The 15788-nt window shown below is 36.9% G+C and overlaps 2 protein-coding genes across 3 annotated transcripts; both read right to left on the bottom strand.

Moving 5' to 3' along the window:
- Positions 1–637: 637 nt before the first annotated feature.
- chmp5a (charged multivesicular body protein 5a) lies at positions 638–3462 on the bottom strand. Of its 2 annotated transcripts, none has more exons than XM_060874162.1 (8): positions 3324–3462; positions 3112–3216; positions 2961–3007; positions 1949–2042; positions 1701–1772; positions 1350–1458; positions 1153–1268; positions 638–933 (listed from the first exon to the last, which is right to left on the bottom strand). In XM_060874162.1, exons 1-8 carry the CDS (start codon positions 3387–3389, stop codon positions 883–885), a joined length of 660 nt encoding a protein of 219 aa, XP_060730145.1. In that variant the 5' UTR covers positions 3390–3462; the 3' UTR covers positions 638–882. The 2 variants fall into 2 exon arrangements, with proteins under 2 accessions (XP_060730145.1, XP_060730146.1); XM_060874163.1 differs by having other exon boundaries at positions 3112–3288; positions 3374–3437.
- Positions 3463–10225: 6763 nt separating this feature from the next.
- Positions 10226–15486, bottom strand: oprk1 (opioid receptor, kappa 1). The gene is made up of 4 exons (XM_060874148.1): positions 15292–15486; positions 14780–15032; positions 13335–13687; positions 10226–12080 (listed from the first exon to the last, which is right to left on the bottom strand). Exons 2-4 carry the CDS (start codon positions 15016–15018, stop codon positions 11545–11547), a joined length of 1128 nt encoding a protein of 375 aa, XP_060730131.1. The 5' UTR covers positions 15019–15032; positions 15292–15486; the 3' UTR covers positions 10226–11544.
- Positions 15487–15788: the final 302 nt, after the last annotated feature.

Consider the following 15788-nt stretch of genomic DNA (forward strand, 5'->3'; position numbering starts at 1 on the left):
AAAACTGAGAGTTTCAGGAGGAGCTTCTTCCCTCAGACTCCTCAGTATGGACATGTCCATCTCACAAAACACTCATTTACACCATTAAAACTCTGCACAATGCACTCTGTACCATTACTACATTTAACGTAATCGCACAACATGCTAGTACATGTAACACGTAAACAACCTTACATTCTATTACATTCATCCTTTTCTGTCTTATTATTTCTATTCATTCCTTTTTTATATGAAGAACTTATATTGTGTTTATTTATATTTACAGTCTAGAAGGAGTGGCTGGGTTTTCATTTTACTGCAAGTTGCATACTGACCAGAACTGTGTATGTGACATATAATAAAATGAATGACTGCAAGGAAATATCTCAAAATCAATATAAATTAATAAAGCAATCCAACATCTAATTTCGTAAAAATATAACAGTAAAAATGACAAGCAAATACCTGTCGATAAATAACCATTTTTAGCCCCGAAATAAAATGTTGGTGTTTTTAAGAGATTGGAAAAGTTAAATACTCAACAATGACTAAACTCTGACATCATGAATAAGCACACAGGTATCCTAGTATGTTCTTATGTACATGTTTGTGATTTATTTATTAGCAATCTGATTTCACTATATATAAATATAGTGGATAAAGGATGCTGATGATGATGTTGATGATGAAGACGATGATGATGAGATGATGAAGATTATTTACTAGATGTGTCAGCAAAAAAATATATACTGTTGACCAACATATTAATCGAAACAGAGAAATACAAGGTCACATGCTTAATTAGCAAATGCTCTTTAGAAAAGCATGCCATGGCAAAACACCCTTGATAATAAAATTATTAAAACGATCTTCAGTAAACAGATCTGCATTGTTCATCCCGGTCTATGTGGCTGGAATCTGTGGCAATCCAAACTCATCCACTAGAACACCATCCTGAGAAACAGAAAAATATCACAGTATGTACAGTATGCATATATACTTATATATCATATATACTCCATATATTTGCTTATATCTAATTAGGAATGTTTCAATACAGACAGTTTCACAAGAGTCATAAAGTAAAGTGTTACTACAGTCAAACATGTTGTAAAATAAAAGTATGCTAAGGGATGAAGAAACACATTCAGACTTGACTGATATGATTGTAACCTTATTTGTTTTGCTGTCACTTGGTATGCCCTCTGGGATGGAGGGTGCAGACGAGGCTTCGTCCAGATAGGAGCTGTCATCGTCCAGCAGTAATTCATCTCCCAGGGCATCCAGTTCTGAAGCAAAACCAAACACAGTGAGCTGTGAACTAAGAACGAACAACTTCTAATTCACAGATATGCCTAGATACAACATGCCTGCTTCTAGTTCATCTTCATCAATGTCTGGTGTACCATAGCTGCGACTCAAAGCTTCCTGCACCTCACCGGCTTCCTCCATCATGTCCTCAAGCTGGTCCTGTAAGTCCTAATAGCCAAGCATAAGCTCAGTAGGATATAAGCAGAATTCATTTAACAATAGACTTAAAACGGACCCCCCCCACTCCACACACACACACAAACACACACACCCACAGTCATAATTATGTTATAACTTGGTGAAATTCTATAATCCACAGAACTTTATACAAGACAAAATACATGAGGAATATATTATTTAGTTAGTAATTTGCATTTATGTGTAACAGAATATTATAAACTGTGTTATACTTCAATCTGATCCATCTTCACTTGCTTATAGGCTTTTTTCATTTCTTTAGCTCCAGTCTTCATAGCTTCAACCTATAAGAGAACAATTAAAATGCTATAAACCACACATTCATTTTTTGTATGTAATCTTTATCACATTTAGATTAGCTTAGCTTCACATCTGTGGTAACAAATTTATTCAACATATTTGATTATACTAGACCTGGAGACTTGAGACAAGTTAGTTGTATCAAAGGAAACAGGCTTACGGTTGTTTTGGTGTCCTTTAATGACTGAATGGTGTAGTTGGCCTGTTCCATGTTAAAGGACTGTTGGGCAAGCTGATCTCTTTGGCTTTCATATCTTTAACATAACAGGATAAAGAAGGAAACCCATATCAGATACACTACAGAGTACAACAGGTGTCCAGCTGCGTGTTTTTCTCAGTCACAGCCCAGCATAGATGATTTACATATGCTCGATTACACCAAACTCATTAGCTCACTATGAGGTTTAGCAGTTAATCGATGGAATCAAGCAATCAATCTCAATAGGTGTGTTAATGGGGAAGGAATCAGCACATTGTGTTGGACTCCAGCCATGCAAGAAAGCAGCGGTCCTCATTAATTAACGACAGGCTATTTTTATTATTTTTAGACATTAATAATATACAACAATTTGTCGTTTTGCATTATATATATATATATATATATATATATATATATATATATATATATATATATATATATACAGTAATCATATAGACAAGTAATACAAAAACACTGTAGAACATGCAATTTTTTTTTTTTTTCAAAACATAAATTTTGGCATATATTTATAATATATTGCAATGTAAATCAGGTATATGTTTATTATGAACAAATTATTTATTTGGAAACATATTCTCAAACCTAGGTCAGTGTACTACAGATGTGGGATGTGTCAGCTCACTGGTTAAGGTGTTGGACTACTGATTGAAAGTTCATGGGTTCAAATCCCCAAGCTGCCATTGCTGGGCCCCTGAACAAGGCCTTTAACCCTCGATTGTATAAATTGAAATAAAAATGTAAGTCTGGATATTAGGGTCAACTATGTGTACATTTTCTTAAACATTTCTAATAAGTGCATATAAACATAAAGAATTTATTTTGATTTTCAATAATGGTCAGCAGCTCCCCTTTACCTGAAATCTTACATCATGTTACAGTGACAGTAAACATAAAGACCATTAACAGATAAATCTATGAAGCCAGTATGCTTCATTATAATACCGACACTCACAGCCTCTTCTGCTTGAGAACCCTCATTGCCTTCTGTTTCACTGCATTCTGTAAAACAGAGTTAATACATCAATGCATTTATTCCTGATGGATTGTGCAGGACAAATGCGTGAGCTTGCATGCATTAACACTGTTTATGGGTGTTTATGTACCTTGGCTGGACCATCTCTCATCTTTTTCATCTGGTCCTTGTACTTGATGAGCTCTGTGTCGATCCTCGCTATCTTCTTCTCCATCACCTCGGCTCGAGCATCGATCTGAAACGGCGGCCATCATGAGTGAAGCATCAGTGCCCTGGTGTTCACGATGCAATGCAACACCGCACTAGACTACAAGACACACAGCAATTTAAGAAACGGCTCACATTTCCGATACAGTCCGAAAGGTTGGGAGGCGCCTGGTTCCTGCTTCTACCGAAAAGCCGGTTCATTTTTAATGTTACTGACAGACTGATCCTGCTTCAGGCCAAAGCTGGAAGCTCGGAGACTCGTGCGGAAAGTGATTCCTTTGAATGATTCTTCTGAGTGAGTCAGAAGTATCAAAACGAATCAAGAATTATCCATGCTGACCGTTCTAGCAGAATCAAATAGTTCAGAAGAATCGAATCCTATAAGATCATTCGCTGTGCACATCCCAAGCTGGTACATCGGTTTCAGTGTGTGTGTGTGTGTGTGTGTGTGTGTGTGTGTGTGTGTGTGTATCCTTAATTATTATTATTATTATTATTATATTTTATTTAGTATTTTTTAATTGTTGTTGGGGGGCACGGTGGCTTAGTGGTTAGCACGTTCGCCTCACACCTCCAGGGTCGGGGTTCGATTCCCGCCTCCACCTTGTGTGTGTGGAGTTTGCATGTTCTCCCCGTGCCTCGGGGGTTTCCTCCGGGTACTCCGGTTTCTTCCCCCGGTCCAAAGACATGCATGGTAGGTTGATTGGCATCTCTGGAAAATTGTCCCTAGTGTGTGACTGTGTGAGTGAATGAGAGTGTGTGTGTGCCCTGCGATGGGTTGGCACTCCGTCCAGGGTGTATCCTGCCTTGATGCCCCATGACGCCTGAGATAGGCACAGGCTCCCCGTGACCCGAGGTAGTTCGGATAAGCGGTAGAAAATGAATGAATGAATAATTGTTGTTGTTGATGTTTCCCAGCCATAGCATCTGACAAATAAGCATGTTCTTTATATGTGTCCATGACAGCAGAATGCATAAACACAAACAAACAAATGCATAAAATGCATAAATGCACAAACAAACAAAATTACAACCGCAAAAATAAACACACAGGAAAACGTCATAGAAAGTTGAAAGCTCTATAATAATTCATTAATACAAATAATGCATTTTCAAAGTAGAGAGATTTAAGCAAACGTATTATTTAAGGCTATGATGATGAATTAATGTCTTCTAATTGTTCCAAGCGACCATGAACTGCAGCTTCCGTTCATCATAGTGTGCCATGGCAACGTCAGTGTTAGGGCTGAAACATGAAGTCTAAACACTGGTTTAAAAATGACTAGGAAAAGAAGAATGATTAAAGACCAATTTGAGCTGCGCTTGTCTCCTGCATCATCAATTCCCTGAGAAAAAGGAAAAAATGTGCTTAGAGGCAAGGTCTGCAAATACGACCAGATTGGTTATATCATAAATGCATTTGTTGTTTTTTTTAGCAGATATGGATTCACTGGCTGACTTCCAATCACATGAATAAAACTCTTTCCCATATGCAGGATTCTGATATAAATATAAATCAAGCACATTTGGCTGTGAAGCCTGAAGAGTACTTGTGCTGGAATGCGAGTGGTTGTGGAAAACACAATGATTCTTGCCTGTTGTTTGTTGTACTGAGCTAAATTAATGCTTCAGATGTAAATTTGGTTGCCATGACAATGCTGCGGATCCACTGTTCAATAAGCTAGATGATGTGCAATCTTGCATCTAAGCTATTGAATTTTTTGTTTGTTATAAGAGATCGTCAGCATGTAGCATCAAAAGCTCTAAAGTCTCTGGTTTGATTTTGAGCTAAGACACACTTTATGTACACCTCATATGTTTTCCTCATGCCTCTAGTTTCTTCCCACACATCAGTAGGTGGACTCGCTATTCTAAATTGCCCCTAGGTGTAAATGAGTGTGTGAATGTATATGTGTGCACAGTGTCCTTTAATGGACAGGCATGTGCATGAAGTCTCTGAAGATGAAAAAAGAAATTAGAAGAGATTGAGATTCTAAATCTAGCAATTTAAGGACAACTTTCAGGTTGATTACAAGTATTTATTTAGTGTCAAGCAAGTATTTATTATCAGTTCACTAGACTAGTTCACTAGATCGGGGGCTAAAAAACACAATCAAGCTATTCTAGTAGGTTAGAACGAATCTGAAAGAAAACAGATAAAACTGATTTTTTAATTTTTAATGTTGTTTTGGTTGAAGACCAACAGAGAGCCAGGATATGCCTGGGTGCTAGGACAGAGAAGCATGTCCTCCTTGTATCTTGAGTGATGTTGGGTCCACTTGAAAAAACCTGAAGGAACATCTTCGAAGAATAGTTGGTTTTCCAGAACTACACAAACATTATTAGATGATATGGTCTGAATATTGTCGAAGGAGATCACAAGCTCCTGTTATGGTTATGGATCTAGAGGGATGTACAGCTGCTCAGTCTTGCTGGGATCCATCAGAAAAATGTCTGCCAAATGTATGCTTAGATCTGGCTCTGAAACATGAATGTCAGAGAAGAAAGAAGAGGATAAGTTGATTGTCATCGACATGGCAATGGTAGGAAAACCCATGTGAGGGCATAACCTCACTGAGAAAACTGGTAGAGCTGTCCAGATATTAAGGATAAAGCTGAGGAGAACGTGTGAGATGGTCTGGGACTTGTGTTGGGATTGGTGAAGCAGATATTATGCAGAATCTCTTCTGCAGAATGAGGAGAACGTGCTAAGGAAAGAGTAAGAGTGATTGAGAATTCTTTTCATTAAAGAAGGCAGCAAAGTAAGCAGCAGTCAGATGGGAGGGTGCAGGAGGAGGTGAAGGGTTAAGAAGTGGATCTTATATATACAGTATGTATAAACAGAATCGTAAAAAAAGGTGCATGCGATTGGATACAGGTGTGTCTTATTATTTTACCTTCACATATGTACTGATTTTATTTCTCTAAGTCATCAGTCTATGAAGTTGCCAGTAGGTGTTCCTACTACTAGTTGCCATAGTAATAATGTTTATCGATGGGTGGAACAACTACCACGCTATATCAGTTTTCTATAAGCTAAAATGAAACATTCTGGGGGAGATTTGGCGTTTGAATCTAAAATGGTTTGGTTGCTTTGTTTCTGCACTTCACTGTATGTGTGAACACAGCATAAGAAGTACAGAGACTGGGATCGAACATGTGATGTGGGAACTGTCTAAGGAGCAGAGAAGTTCAATTACGTAGCAGGTACAGAGGTGCACGTGACAAATTTGTAATTCATGTATGTGTGTAAATCCTTTATTCTTATCACATTTGACGTACACTACTGTATATTAGTGAAAAATAATCATGTTTGAAAAGTGCAAACCTGCATAAGCTTTGAGATCTGACACACAGAAAGGTTTGAGTCCCGTTGTGTAATCACTGTCCACATAGATATCAAAGCTATTCATACTCTTCACTATAGTGTGCACTGCACATCATTATAGATGACCTTTAGGAATGCAGCTTCACCGCTTATTATCTCAATCACACTTAATGAACTCACATTCAAAGGTACACATTTCCTGTACTCATGTATTCATGTAAAGCAAGCCTTCTACTTCAAAACATCATTATTAAGAAAGAAGCACCTGCATCTTTGGTTTATATGAAATTGCAAGCTGTGCTAAGCTCTGATACTGGAATATAAAGGAAATAGCACGGCAGCACAAACACTCTCACTCACTCACTTTCTACCGCTTATCCGAACTACCTCGGGTCACGGGGAGCCTGTGCCTATCTCAGGTGTCATCGGGCATCAAGGCAGGATACACCCTGTATCCTGCCAACCCATCGCAGGGCACACACACACACACACTCTCATTCACACACTACGGACAATTTTTCCAGAGATGCCAATCAACCTACCATGCATGTCTTTGGACCGGGGGAGGAAACCGGAGTACCCGGAGGAAACCCCCGAGGCACGGGGAGAACATGCAAACTCCACACACACAAGGTGGAGGCGGGAATCGAACCCCGACCCTGGAGGTGTGAGGCGAACGTGCTAACCACTATATAATATTTAATATATAAAAATTGAATGCTGTGTAAAAAAAAATTCTTTCTTTTATATTGCCACTTGCTAATAACTTGTACGTTATGTACATATGGACAGATTTAGTCTAGCATGGATGATATGTTGACATTATTTAGATTCCATAACTGATGAACAAATATAAAATTATTCATTTGTTTATACTGATTGAAAATGTCAGATAGGTCGATTTACTGTTACTGGTACAGTAAGGGCAAAAGTGTTTTAAATATAATGCTATAAATATATATTTATAATGCTATAATATAATGCTATTCAAATATAATAGCATTATGTAAATAATTTATATCGTTTCCAGATTCAATCCCATGCTAAACTAGTATTGTGTGTGTCTATAGTATGTAAATGTAGATATGTTAAATGTATATTAAATGTAGACATTAAATAGATATTAAATATATTACACACTTAGAAATGAACACATATAATTGTAAATGCAGGTAGTTACCAGGTGTATAAATAAATATTCTACTAAAAAAGCAGTGGTAATTTAATGCATTTCTGTATTAGTGGCCAAAACAGTTTCTCTAGACAAATTGTAATAAATAAAAAAATAAGGTAATTCTTGTGCTTTTTATTCATTAAAACAGATCCATAACAAAGAATTTAACACTTGTGTTACACTTTTTAATTTAATAATCATTTTTTACAAGTTACATACATGCCACATAATAGTGTAGCTACAGAAACAGACTCTTTATACTGGTCAGGGTTGATGGTGAGCCAAACTGGGAATGCTGTGTGATGTCAATTAATCACAAGGTACACGCACATACACACCTAAGTGTAATAGAAAGTGACCAAATAATCCACCATTTTGATTTGAAGAGTGGGAAAAAACCAGAGGTGGGTAGTAACGAGTTACATTTACTCCGTTACATTTACTTGAGTAAGTTTTTAAAAATAATTATACTTCTAGGAGTAGTTTTAAAACACTATACTTTTTACTTTTACTTGAGTACATTTGTGAAGAAGAAACTGTACTCTTACTCCGGTACATTGGGCTACAATGAGCTCGTTACTTTTCTTTTTACCTCTTTGGTATTCTACGCATCAATTTTAATGTTTTATTTTGACAGATAGAGAAACTTCCGCTAAGGCTCTACCACGTGACTGTGTTTCACCAATCAAACGTAGTTGTGCAGTCTCGTCACGTTACTATACTCAATCTCAGCGGCGGGACGCGTTAGTTAGTTAGTTAGTTAGTTAGTTAGTTAGTTAGTTTATGTGCTCAACTTTACTCAGCGCCGCAAGAAAGAAGCCGACAAACAGATGAGGTCACACGTGTCGTTTCTTGCAGCGCCGAACACACATATTTAAAGGGATAGTTCACTCAAAATGAAAATTCTGTCATCATGTTGTTACAAACCTGTATAAATTTCTTTGTTCTGATGAACATGAAGGAAGATATTTTGAGAAACAAAAACAGCTTTGCAACCAGAAGCTTTAGCTTACCTGAAACTAAGGAAAGTACTAGAGGCTTCCTGAAATTAATTAAAGGAGTAGAGATGTATTTCATTATTATTGCCCTTTCATCAAGGCATCAAATGTGCAACAATCACAACACAAAAGAAATGAAATGTGTGTGTGTGTGTGTTTCCTTCTGTTGTTCTGTCACTGGAGACACACACACAGTTTATGAGAACATTATGAAGGATTCGGCCATTTCTGTCCACACAGGCTGCTCAGGTACTTGTTCAGTCTCTTGTCATTTCTAGACTGGATTACTGCAACACACTGCTGGCAGGTTTACCTATGAACGCAAACCGTCCTCTGCAAATGAAGATTGAAGACCTGCTTATTCAGGAAACACTTCAACTAGCACTTCTTTCCTTATCTTTTGCATTCAAAAAACAAACAAACAAACAAAAAAACCTGACACTTTTTCACTGTAACTTTGAACAAATGTTTTAAACTCATGGTATCTTAAGTATGTAACTTAATGAGCCAGCATTAATGTATTCAATGTTAGAGATTTAAGCACTTATGTACGTCGCTCTGGATAAGGGCGTCTGTCACATGCTGTAAATGTAAATGAGAATTTATGGGCTGCCTCGTTGTAGTTCTGCCTGGTAAAAAAGTATAAAGGTTTGGAAATTTGTGTTACTTGTGCATATTTATTTATTATTCTTATTATTTTATTTATTAAGTACTTGAATTTACCTGAATTATTTTAATTTAAGCTATTTTGTAATTAATTTTAATTTATTTTATTGATTGGATGAGCCATAATTTGCCTAAAGATTATTTTGTATTTTTGTCTCTCTGATTGTTGTCGTGTTAAAAAATAAATCAGACGTTACTCAACAGTTACTCAGTACTTGAGTAGTTTTTTCACCAAGTACTTTTTTACTCTTATTCAAGTAATTATTTGGATGTCTACTTTTTACTTTTACTTGAGTCATATTATTCTGAAGTAACAGTACTTTTACTTGAGTACAATTTTTTTTTTTTTTTTTACAATTACAAACCTCTGGAAGAAACTAGAGAACCTAAAAGAAAACCACATGGACATGAGAAAAGCATGTGAAACTCCTGCACCACTGTGCTGCCCCCGACATGACTCCCTTATATCAAATAGTTAATTACTGTATTTACTTAAGAAAGTGCATCAATCAAAGCAATAAACAAAGCAGCATTTATTAGATACATACATATATAATATAGCAATATCTCATACTGTACATTCACATTACACAAGTACAATGACTGCTCAAAAAAAAAAATTACAAGACAGATTCTTCTTAAAAATCTAATCCACACTCATCTCATCTGACAGTGTTTTGGGAAATAAAATGCACTATGCTGTAATGGGAACATAATGTACGAGTACCTTAAAATCAGGTAATCCATATCTATTGTCAAACCCATTTACACAATAGGCACTCACAATTATTTTACTCTATACTGTATATTTTACTGTATACTGCATGATTATTAAACAAACATAACCAAACACAGAAATATGTGAATATTTGAAAAAATAACTTACAATGTGCTGCTTTAGACGATAGAAAAAAACACCATAGACTAATTTAATCACACGATTATTTCATATCTTTAGGTGAAATCACAACTTTGCTGACAATTACATTCAGATCAAATGTGACCATGAACTATGTCAATATCATCTTACTTTATTGATTAAGACCCCAAATGGTATTGAACATACATTACATAACTACAGATTCAAGTTTAGATTTTGTAAAGCCCTCTGTCCAAAAATTACATCTAAGATTTGCAGCGCGAGGTTTATAGATACCTCTTTTGATATCAAATATTTCCAGCCATTACTAAATATCAAATTTGTTATGGATTTGTTTAAGCATAAACCCCTAAGAAGCAAGAAGTTTTTTATATACACATGATCATTTACAAAATGCAGTGAAAAGCAGCAATCGGCGGCTCTTAATGTCTTAATGATTTTCTGCAAACAGAGATGTGAAAACTGATGAAAATAAAAAAAAAAATTTATTCTAAGATATGATCATGTTTCACTTGTGAAATTATACCATGTTTGTATCACAGTCTTCATTAATCTCCATTTATCCCCATTCACATGTCCACAAAGTTCTTATTTTCATTCCTGCATATGAAGTAAATCCCATTGCATCGAACTCCCTTTGCGTTAAACTCAGTGTTCTTTCATAATGCACTTAAATATAGAATTCAGCTGTGTAATGTTCAGATATGGAGCATCACCCACAACCCTCATCCATGATATATTGGATACTGTCTCTGGTCTCTGGATCATTAGCATTCGGATACTGGACAAATGGCATATAAAGAGCTGTGGGATGTTGGAAAGGACCTAATATTTCATCAAATTTCATAAATCAAAACATCAGGATGGTTTAATAAGGATTAATGGATGTGCACGTTCTCAAAAAAGTCTCTTTGCCAGCAGATTGGCTGGAGCTGGTGACTGATTTATACCTGCAGCATCAGGTCCTTGCCAGAAACTCCAACAGGATTGTAAGCTCCTCTGAAACCTTCAGACATTCTGTTGATAAGTATATGTTCAGTTTGAGAAAAGATGTTAGTACAGTATGTATAATTAATCCTACAGATGTGACTGTAGGAATATGAATATAGCTAACTGTATGTAGAATGAAATGCTTGTTTTAGACGCTGCACTATGGAACAGTTCCTTTTATGCGCTCCCAAAGGATGTGGCTCTCACACCTCAAAGGCCTGAATTCATCTCTCTCCTAATTAGAAGGTGGTGGTGATCTGTGTCAATCCCAGGTCATTGGAGATTTCCAGGCCTTGGAAGGAGGAGAGCTCCACAGCTAGTCATACTGATCTACCACGACCTACCTCACCTCTGGTTTCTGCCTGGCATGTGTGCTCACGGAGAGTGCTCCTGACCCGTGTCGCGCCCACACCGTCTACCTTGCTTCGAGTCAGGCAGCAGAAATCGCGGAAGCAGCGCTTGAAATTCTCATCCAGAAAGGCATAGAGGATGGGGTTGAGGCTGCTGTTAGTGTAGCCGAGTGCCACACAGAAGAAGTAGGCACCCATGACGGCTGTGGTCTCCGGCACATCAGGAGCCAGGGCCTTGACCAGGATGAAGATATGAATGGGCGTCCAGCATACGACAAACACAGCCACCACCACTAGAACAAGACGTGTGATACGCCGCAGATTACGATCCTTCTCACGTGAGCCTGATAGCAGACGAACGCTCTTCAATCGCAACACCATCAGTGTGTAACACACGCTAATGATGAGCAGAGGTGCCACAAAAGCAAAGACAAATACACAGATCTTCATCAGTGTGTCCCAGTAGACATAGGGATCAGGGAACTGCAGAGCACACTCCGTAGTGCCTAAGAACAATGAAGGAACAAAAAGTCATCTTATCTTATAGAGAACTTTGTGTAACCATTACAACTATTACTCTTAACCTTTATATCCTGTTTAGGTCAAAAAGACCCATTTACGAAGCTCCCCAGTGATGCAGCAGTCTAAAACTACTTTATATTACCAGGCTGATGTGACACAAATCTGATTTTACCTTAATGTGGCATCGTGTGGATATAACTAGTTTCATATGAGGTTCTAAATCCAATACATATTTAATATGTGACATGAATGTCAACGGTCAGCTCAGAATTCACTTGTCATCTTCATCCGGCGTTGGCAAAGTGTCAACACAGCAATGGATGGCAGAGACGGCTGAAACAATATTGGATGAAACAATGGATAAATTGGCGAATCACTTGACATTTGAGCAGAATTTAGTGCCCTAGAAATCAATGTGCACACGAGGGGGGTTTGATGGAACAGGTGCTAGCTCATGTAAACATGGGTTACATCAGATCGAAAAAAATTGGCACAATGAAGCTTTTTTGTGAACCTACCCCATGTGTTAGGCAGGCCAGTGATCAATTAAGCAGTGAGCATGCTTTTGGGGTAATTTTCTTCTCATTATTAATGAGTCTCACTAGACAATCACATGCATCTGCTGAATCGTGTGTACAGAATTGGCAGTTGATGATTCCCTTCAATACATGGTTAGTGTGGTTAGCCTGAAATTATTGGTGTGACAAATGCAGAAGTCAATGATTTCCAATTATTAATGTGGTAGAAAATGAGCTTTTCATAAATATACTCCTAGTAGGTTATTTTAATTCTTGTTACATTCCATCTGTTGATTATTTAGCATAGAGAGAATTACAAAATTCTGTGGCTTTGTGAGTCTACGGATGTAACAACTGGTTACGGTAATATGGAGATATACAACGAATATAAAAGGAAATGAAAATAAAATCATTTTGAACACAGCTACATCGTTAATGGTACTGTTTGTTTGTTTGTTTGTTTGTTTTTTAATTGTTTTTTTTTTTGTTTTGTTTTTTTTTGCAAATAATTTTTATACAATAAAATTTTACCACCATGGTTGGAAAAGTTTAAGAGATGAATATTATAGAATTTTTATAGAATATATCGCAAAAAGCTGGCATTTTAACAGGGAAGTGTAAACTATTTATATCCATTGATCCATATCCATTAGATTGTTTAACGTAAATGCAAATACTGGCCTTAGTAGGGAACATGAGGATGTGAAATGTTTTGTTTACCATTGTTGGTCTGAGTACTTCCAAGGACCAAAGCCGGAATGCCGGCTGCTGAGGACAAAACCCAGATGAGGATGTTAATGATTTTAGCTTTGACTGGTGTGCGGAAATCTAAGGCCTTGACTGGGTGACACACAGCCACATAGCGATCAACGCTCATCATGGTGAGCGTGAAGATGCTGGTGAACATGTTGTAGTAGTCAATAGAGATGAAGACCTTGCAGACCACCTCTCCAAAGGGCCACGAGTTGAGCAGATAGTCTGTACTCTGAAAGGGCATGGTGGTGGTCACGAGGGCATCAGCTACTGCCAGGTTGAAGATGTAGATATTGGTGGCTGTTTTCATCTTAGTGTATCTACCAGAAGATTGAAATAGAGCCAGTAAAACAAAGCACAAAATGATTTTTTTAAAAAATCCATCCATTCTGATGTAAAGAAGTACTCATTTAGATTCTGATTAGTTTGCAGGAAGGAAATCATACAAGCTTTAAATCTTTTAGAAAAACATAAATGATAAGCATTTCTACAGGAATATTTGCTAAAAGAAACATCGCAAGTGTCAAATGCCACAAAAAAACAGAAAATTCTCTATAATTGGAAATTCCACCAGTTAATTTTAACTACCTCCTACATGTAAATTAAACAGCTTCAATAATCCTACATACACTCACATGTGATTTTCCATGATAAACAGTTAATGAATTAATTTTAATTATGTAACTGTCATGATTCACATGATTCATTTAATTCCACGTGTAATGTATGCTTTGTATATGATCTGATATTTATTTATTTTCATATTTGAATATGATTTTACTAGCGATTCATTTATTTTTACGAGATTTTATATTATTCATTCATGTTCGTATTATTTTTACATGATTCATTTTGCACATCTTATCTTTCAAGATTCAAGCGTTTACTTGCATTTACACTTGAGTTTAAATTTATTACATATTTCTCACACAATCCCATGTACAATGTAAGGCATTTTTTGTAGGAGTAAAAAACATACATATATGCCGGCATGTTATTATAATGGGCATCGTTTTTTTTGCCCCAGTGAGGTCAATGTTCATGTTTGTATTTGTTCCTTGTAGAATGGACAGGAAGCCAACATTCTAGTGATTGGTACATTTAAGCTACACAATCCAAAAATCAGCACACAATCAGGGAGGATTTCTTGTTTTTGTTTTGTTTTTTTCAATGAGTTTTGACAGCCACATGGGGACGCCAGATCACCTATTTGAAAATAATGTTCTTAGCTCTTTGGTCAGACTTTTTTCTCCAGCAAATGTTTCCAAGAACAATATTCAAAACAAGTCTAACAATCTCGACTACGACTTTTCTTTGCAAGCTACAGCTCATTCAAACAAAAACACTGCATCTACACTCACATCTTAGAGGAATAATAGCATAAGGTGAATGACATCAGGTCCTTAACTTACCTTATAATGACATACATCACCAGGCAGTTTCCCACCAGACCAACGACGAACACCACGGAGTAGACAGCTGTGATGACAGGCACGATAGGGGAGAGGGTCTCCACCTCGCTTGCCCAGCTCTCATTCCCTGTGGAGTTCACAGGTGCCTCCAAAAGCGAGTCCAAGTTCACCAAACACTCCTCAACACCAGCAGACTGACACTGATCCTCTTTAAAAATCTGCATCACACTGATATCCATCTCCTCTAGAGACACTATGGCAAAAAAAAAAAAAAAAAAAAAAAACTATCTGCATATCACACTGGATCAGTTGTTCCTAAATAACAATTATAGTTACTTTACGCACGAAAATGGATTCAAAAATAAAAGATTGATTATGAAAATCAGGAGCTGTAAAGATTATAATAATAATAATAATAATAATAATAATAATAATAATAATAATAATAATAATAATCATATAGGCTGGTGTAGAGCAACAGTGCAACCCTGAATAAGAAACAGCAGGCTTACCGTATTAAATATGCGAAGTGCAAAAACAAGCCTGATACTCTCCGATGCTACAAAAGCAGTATGAGTGTGATGAGTGTTTGTTCCCGCACACACAAATCCGTTCTTCACACGCACTGGCGATACAGAGGCGATACAGATGTGGCCGCCTGATGACATCAGAGCGCAGCGCACTGACTGAACCGCACGCAGAGACGCACACAGACTCCAGATGAAGTTTGGAGATGATGGACAGGAAGTGTTTGTCTGTAGGGTTTTACGATTTCTTCTATTTAAAAAAAGAAGGAGAAGAAGAAGGAAAAAAATAAGAAAAAACCTCAATGAATTGAGATTCATGACTGTTTGATGTCACACTCAGAATAAGAAGTCGTGTCCTTAAGGATGGTCTTAAGGATCACTGTGGGTTTTTTAATCCTTTAATTAGCTTGAGGGTATTAATTTACTGATGAGGAAATCTACCCCTTTTCTAGGAGTGTATATATCCATTTAAATACTAACAA

This window comes from Tachysurus vachellii, chromosome 7 (assembly GCF_030014155.1).
Source record: "Tachysurus vachellii isolate PV-2020 chromosome 7, HZAU_Pvac_v1, whole genome shotgun sequence".
In the NCBI taxonomy this organism is placed as follows: domain Eukaryota; kingdom Metazoa; phylum Chordata; class Actinopteri; order Siluriformes; family Bagridae; genus Tachysurus; species Tachysurus vachellii.

Excerpts from the sequence above, each read along its gene's own strand:
- chmp5a (XM_060874162.1), bottom strand. The coding sequence starts at position 3,389 with ATGAACCGGCTTTTCGGTAGAAGCAGGAACCAGGCGCCTCCCAACCTT. Across the intron at positions 3,217-3,323 it reads TTTCGGACTGTATCGGAAAT|ATCGATGCTCGAGCCGAGGT; the intron begins GTGAGCCGTTTC and ends CCGCCGTTTCAG. Across the intron at positions 1,773-1,948 it reads TAAAGGACACCAAAACAACC|GTTGAAGCTATGAAGACTGG; the intron begins GTAAGCCTGTTT and ends GTTCTCTTATAG.
- oprk1 (XM_060874148.1), bottom strand. The coding sequence starts at position 15,018 with ATGGATATCAGTGTGATGCAGATTTTTAAAGAGGATCAGTGTCAGTCT. Across the intron at positions 13,688-14,779 it reads GTGATGTATGTCATTATAAG|ATACACTAAGATGAAAACAG; the intron begins GTAAGTTAAGGA and ends ATCTTCTGGTAG. Across the intron at positions 12,081-13,334 it reads AAGTACTCAGACCAACAATG|GCACTACGGAGTGTGCTCTG; the intron begins GTAAACAAAACA and ends CATTGTTCTTAG.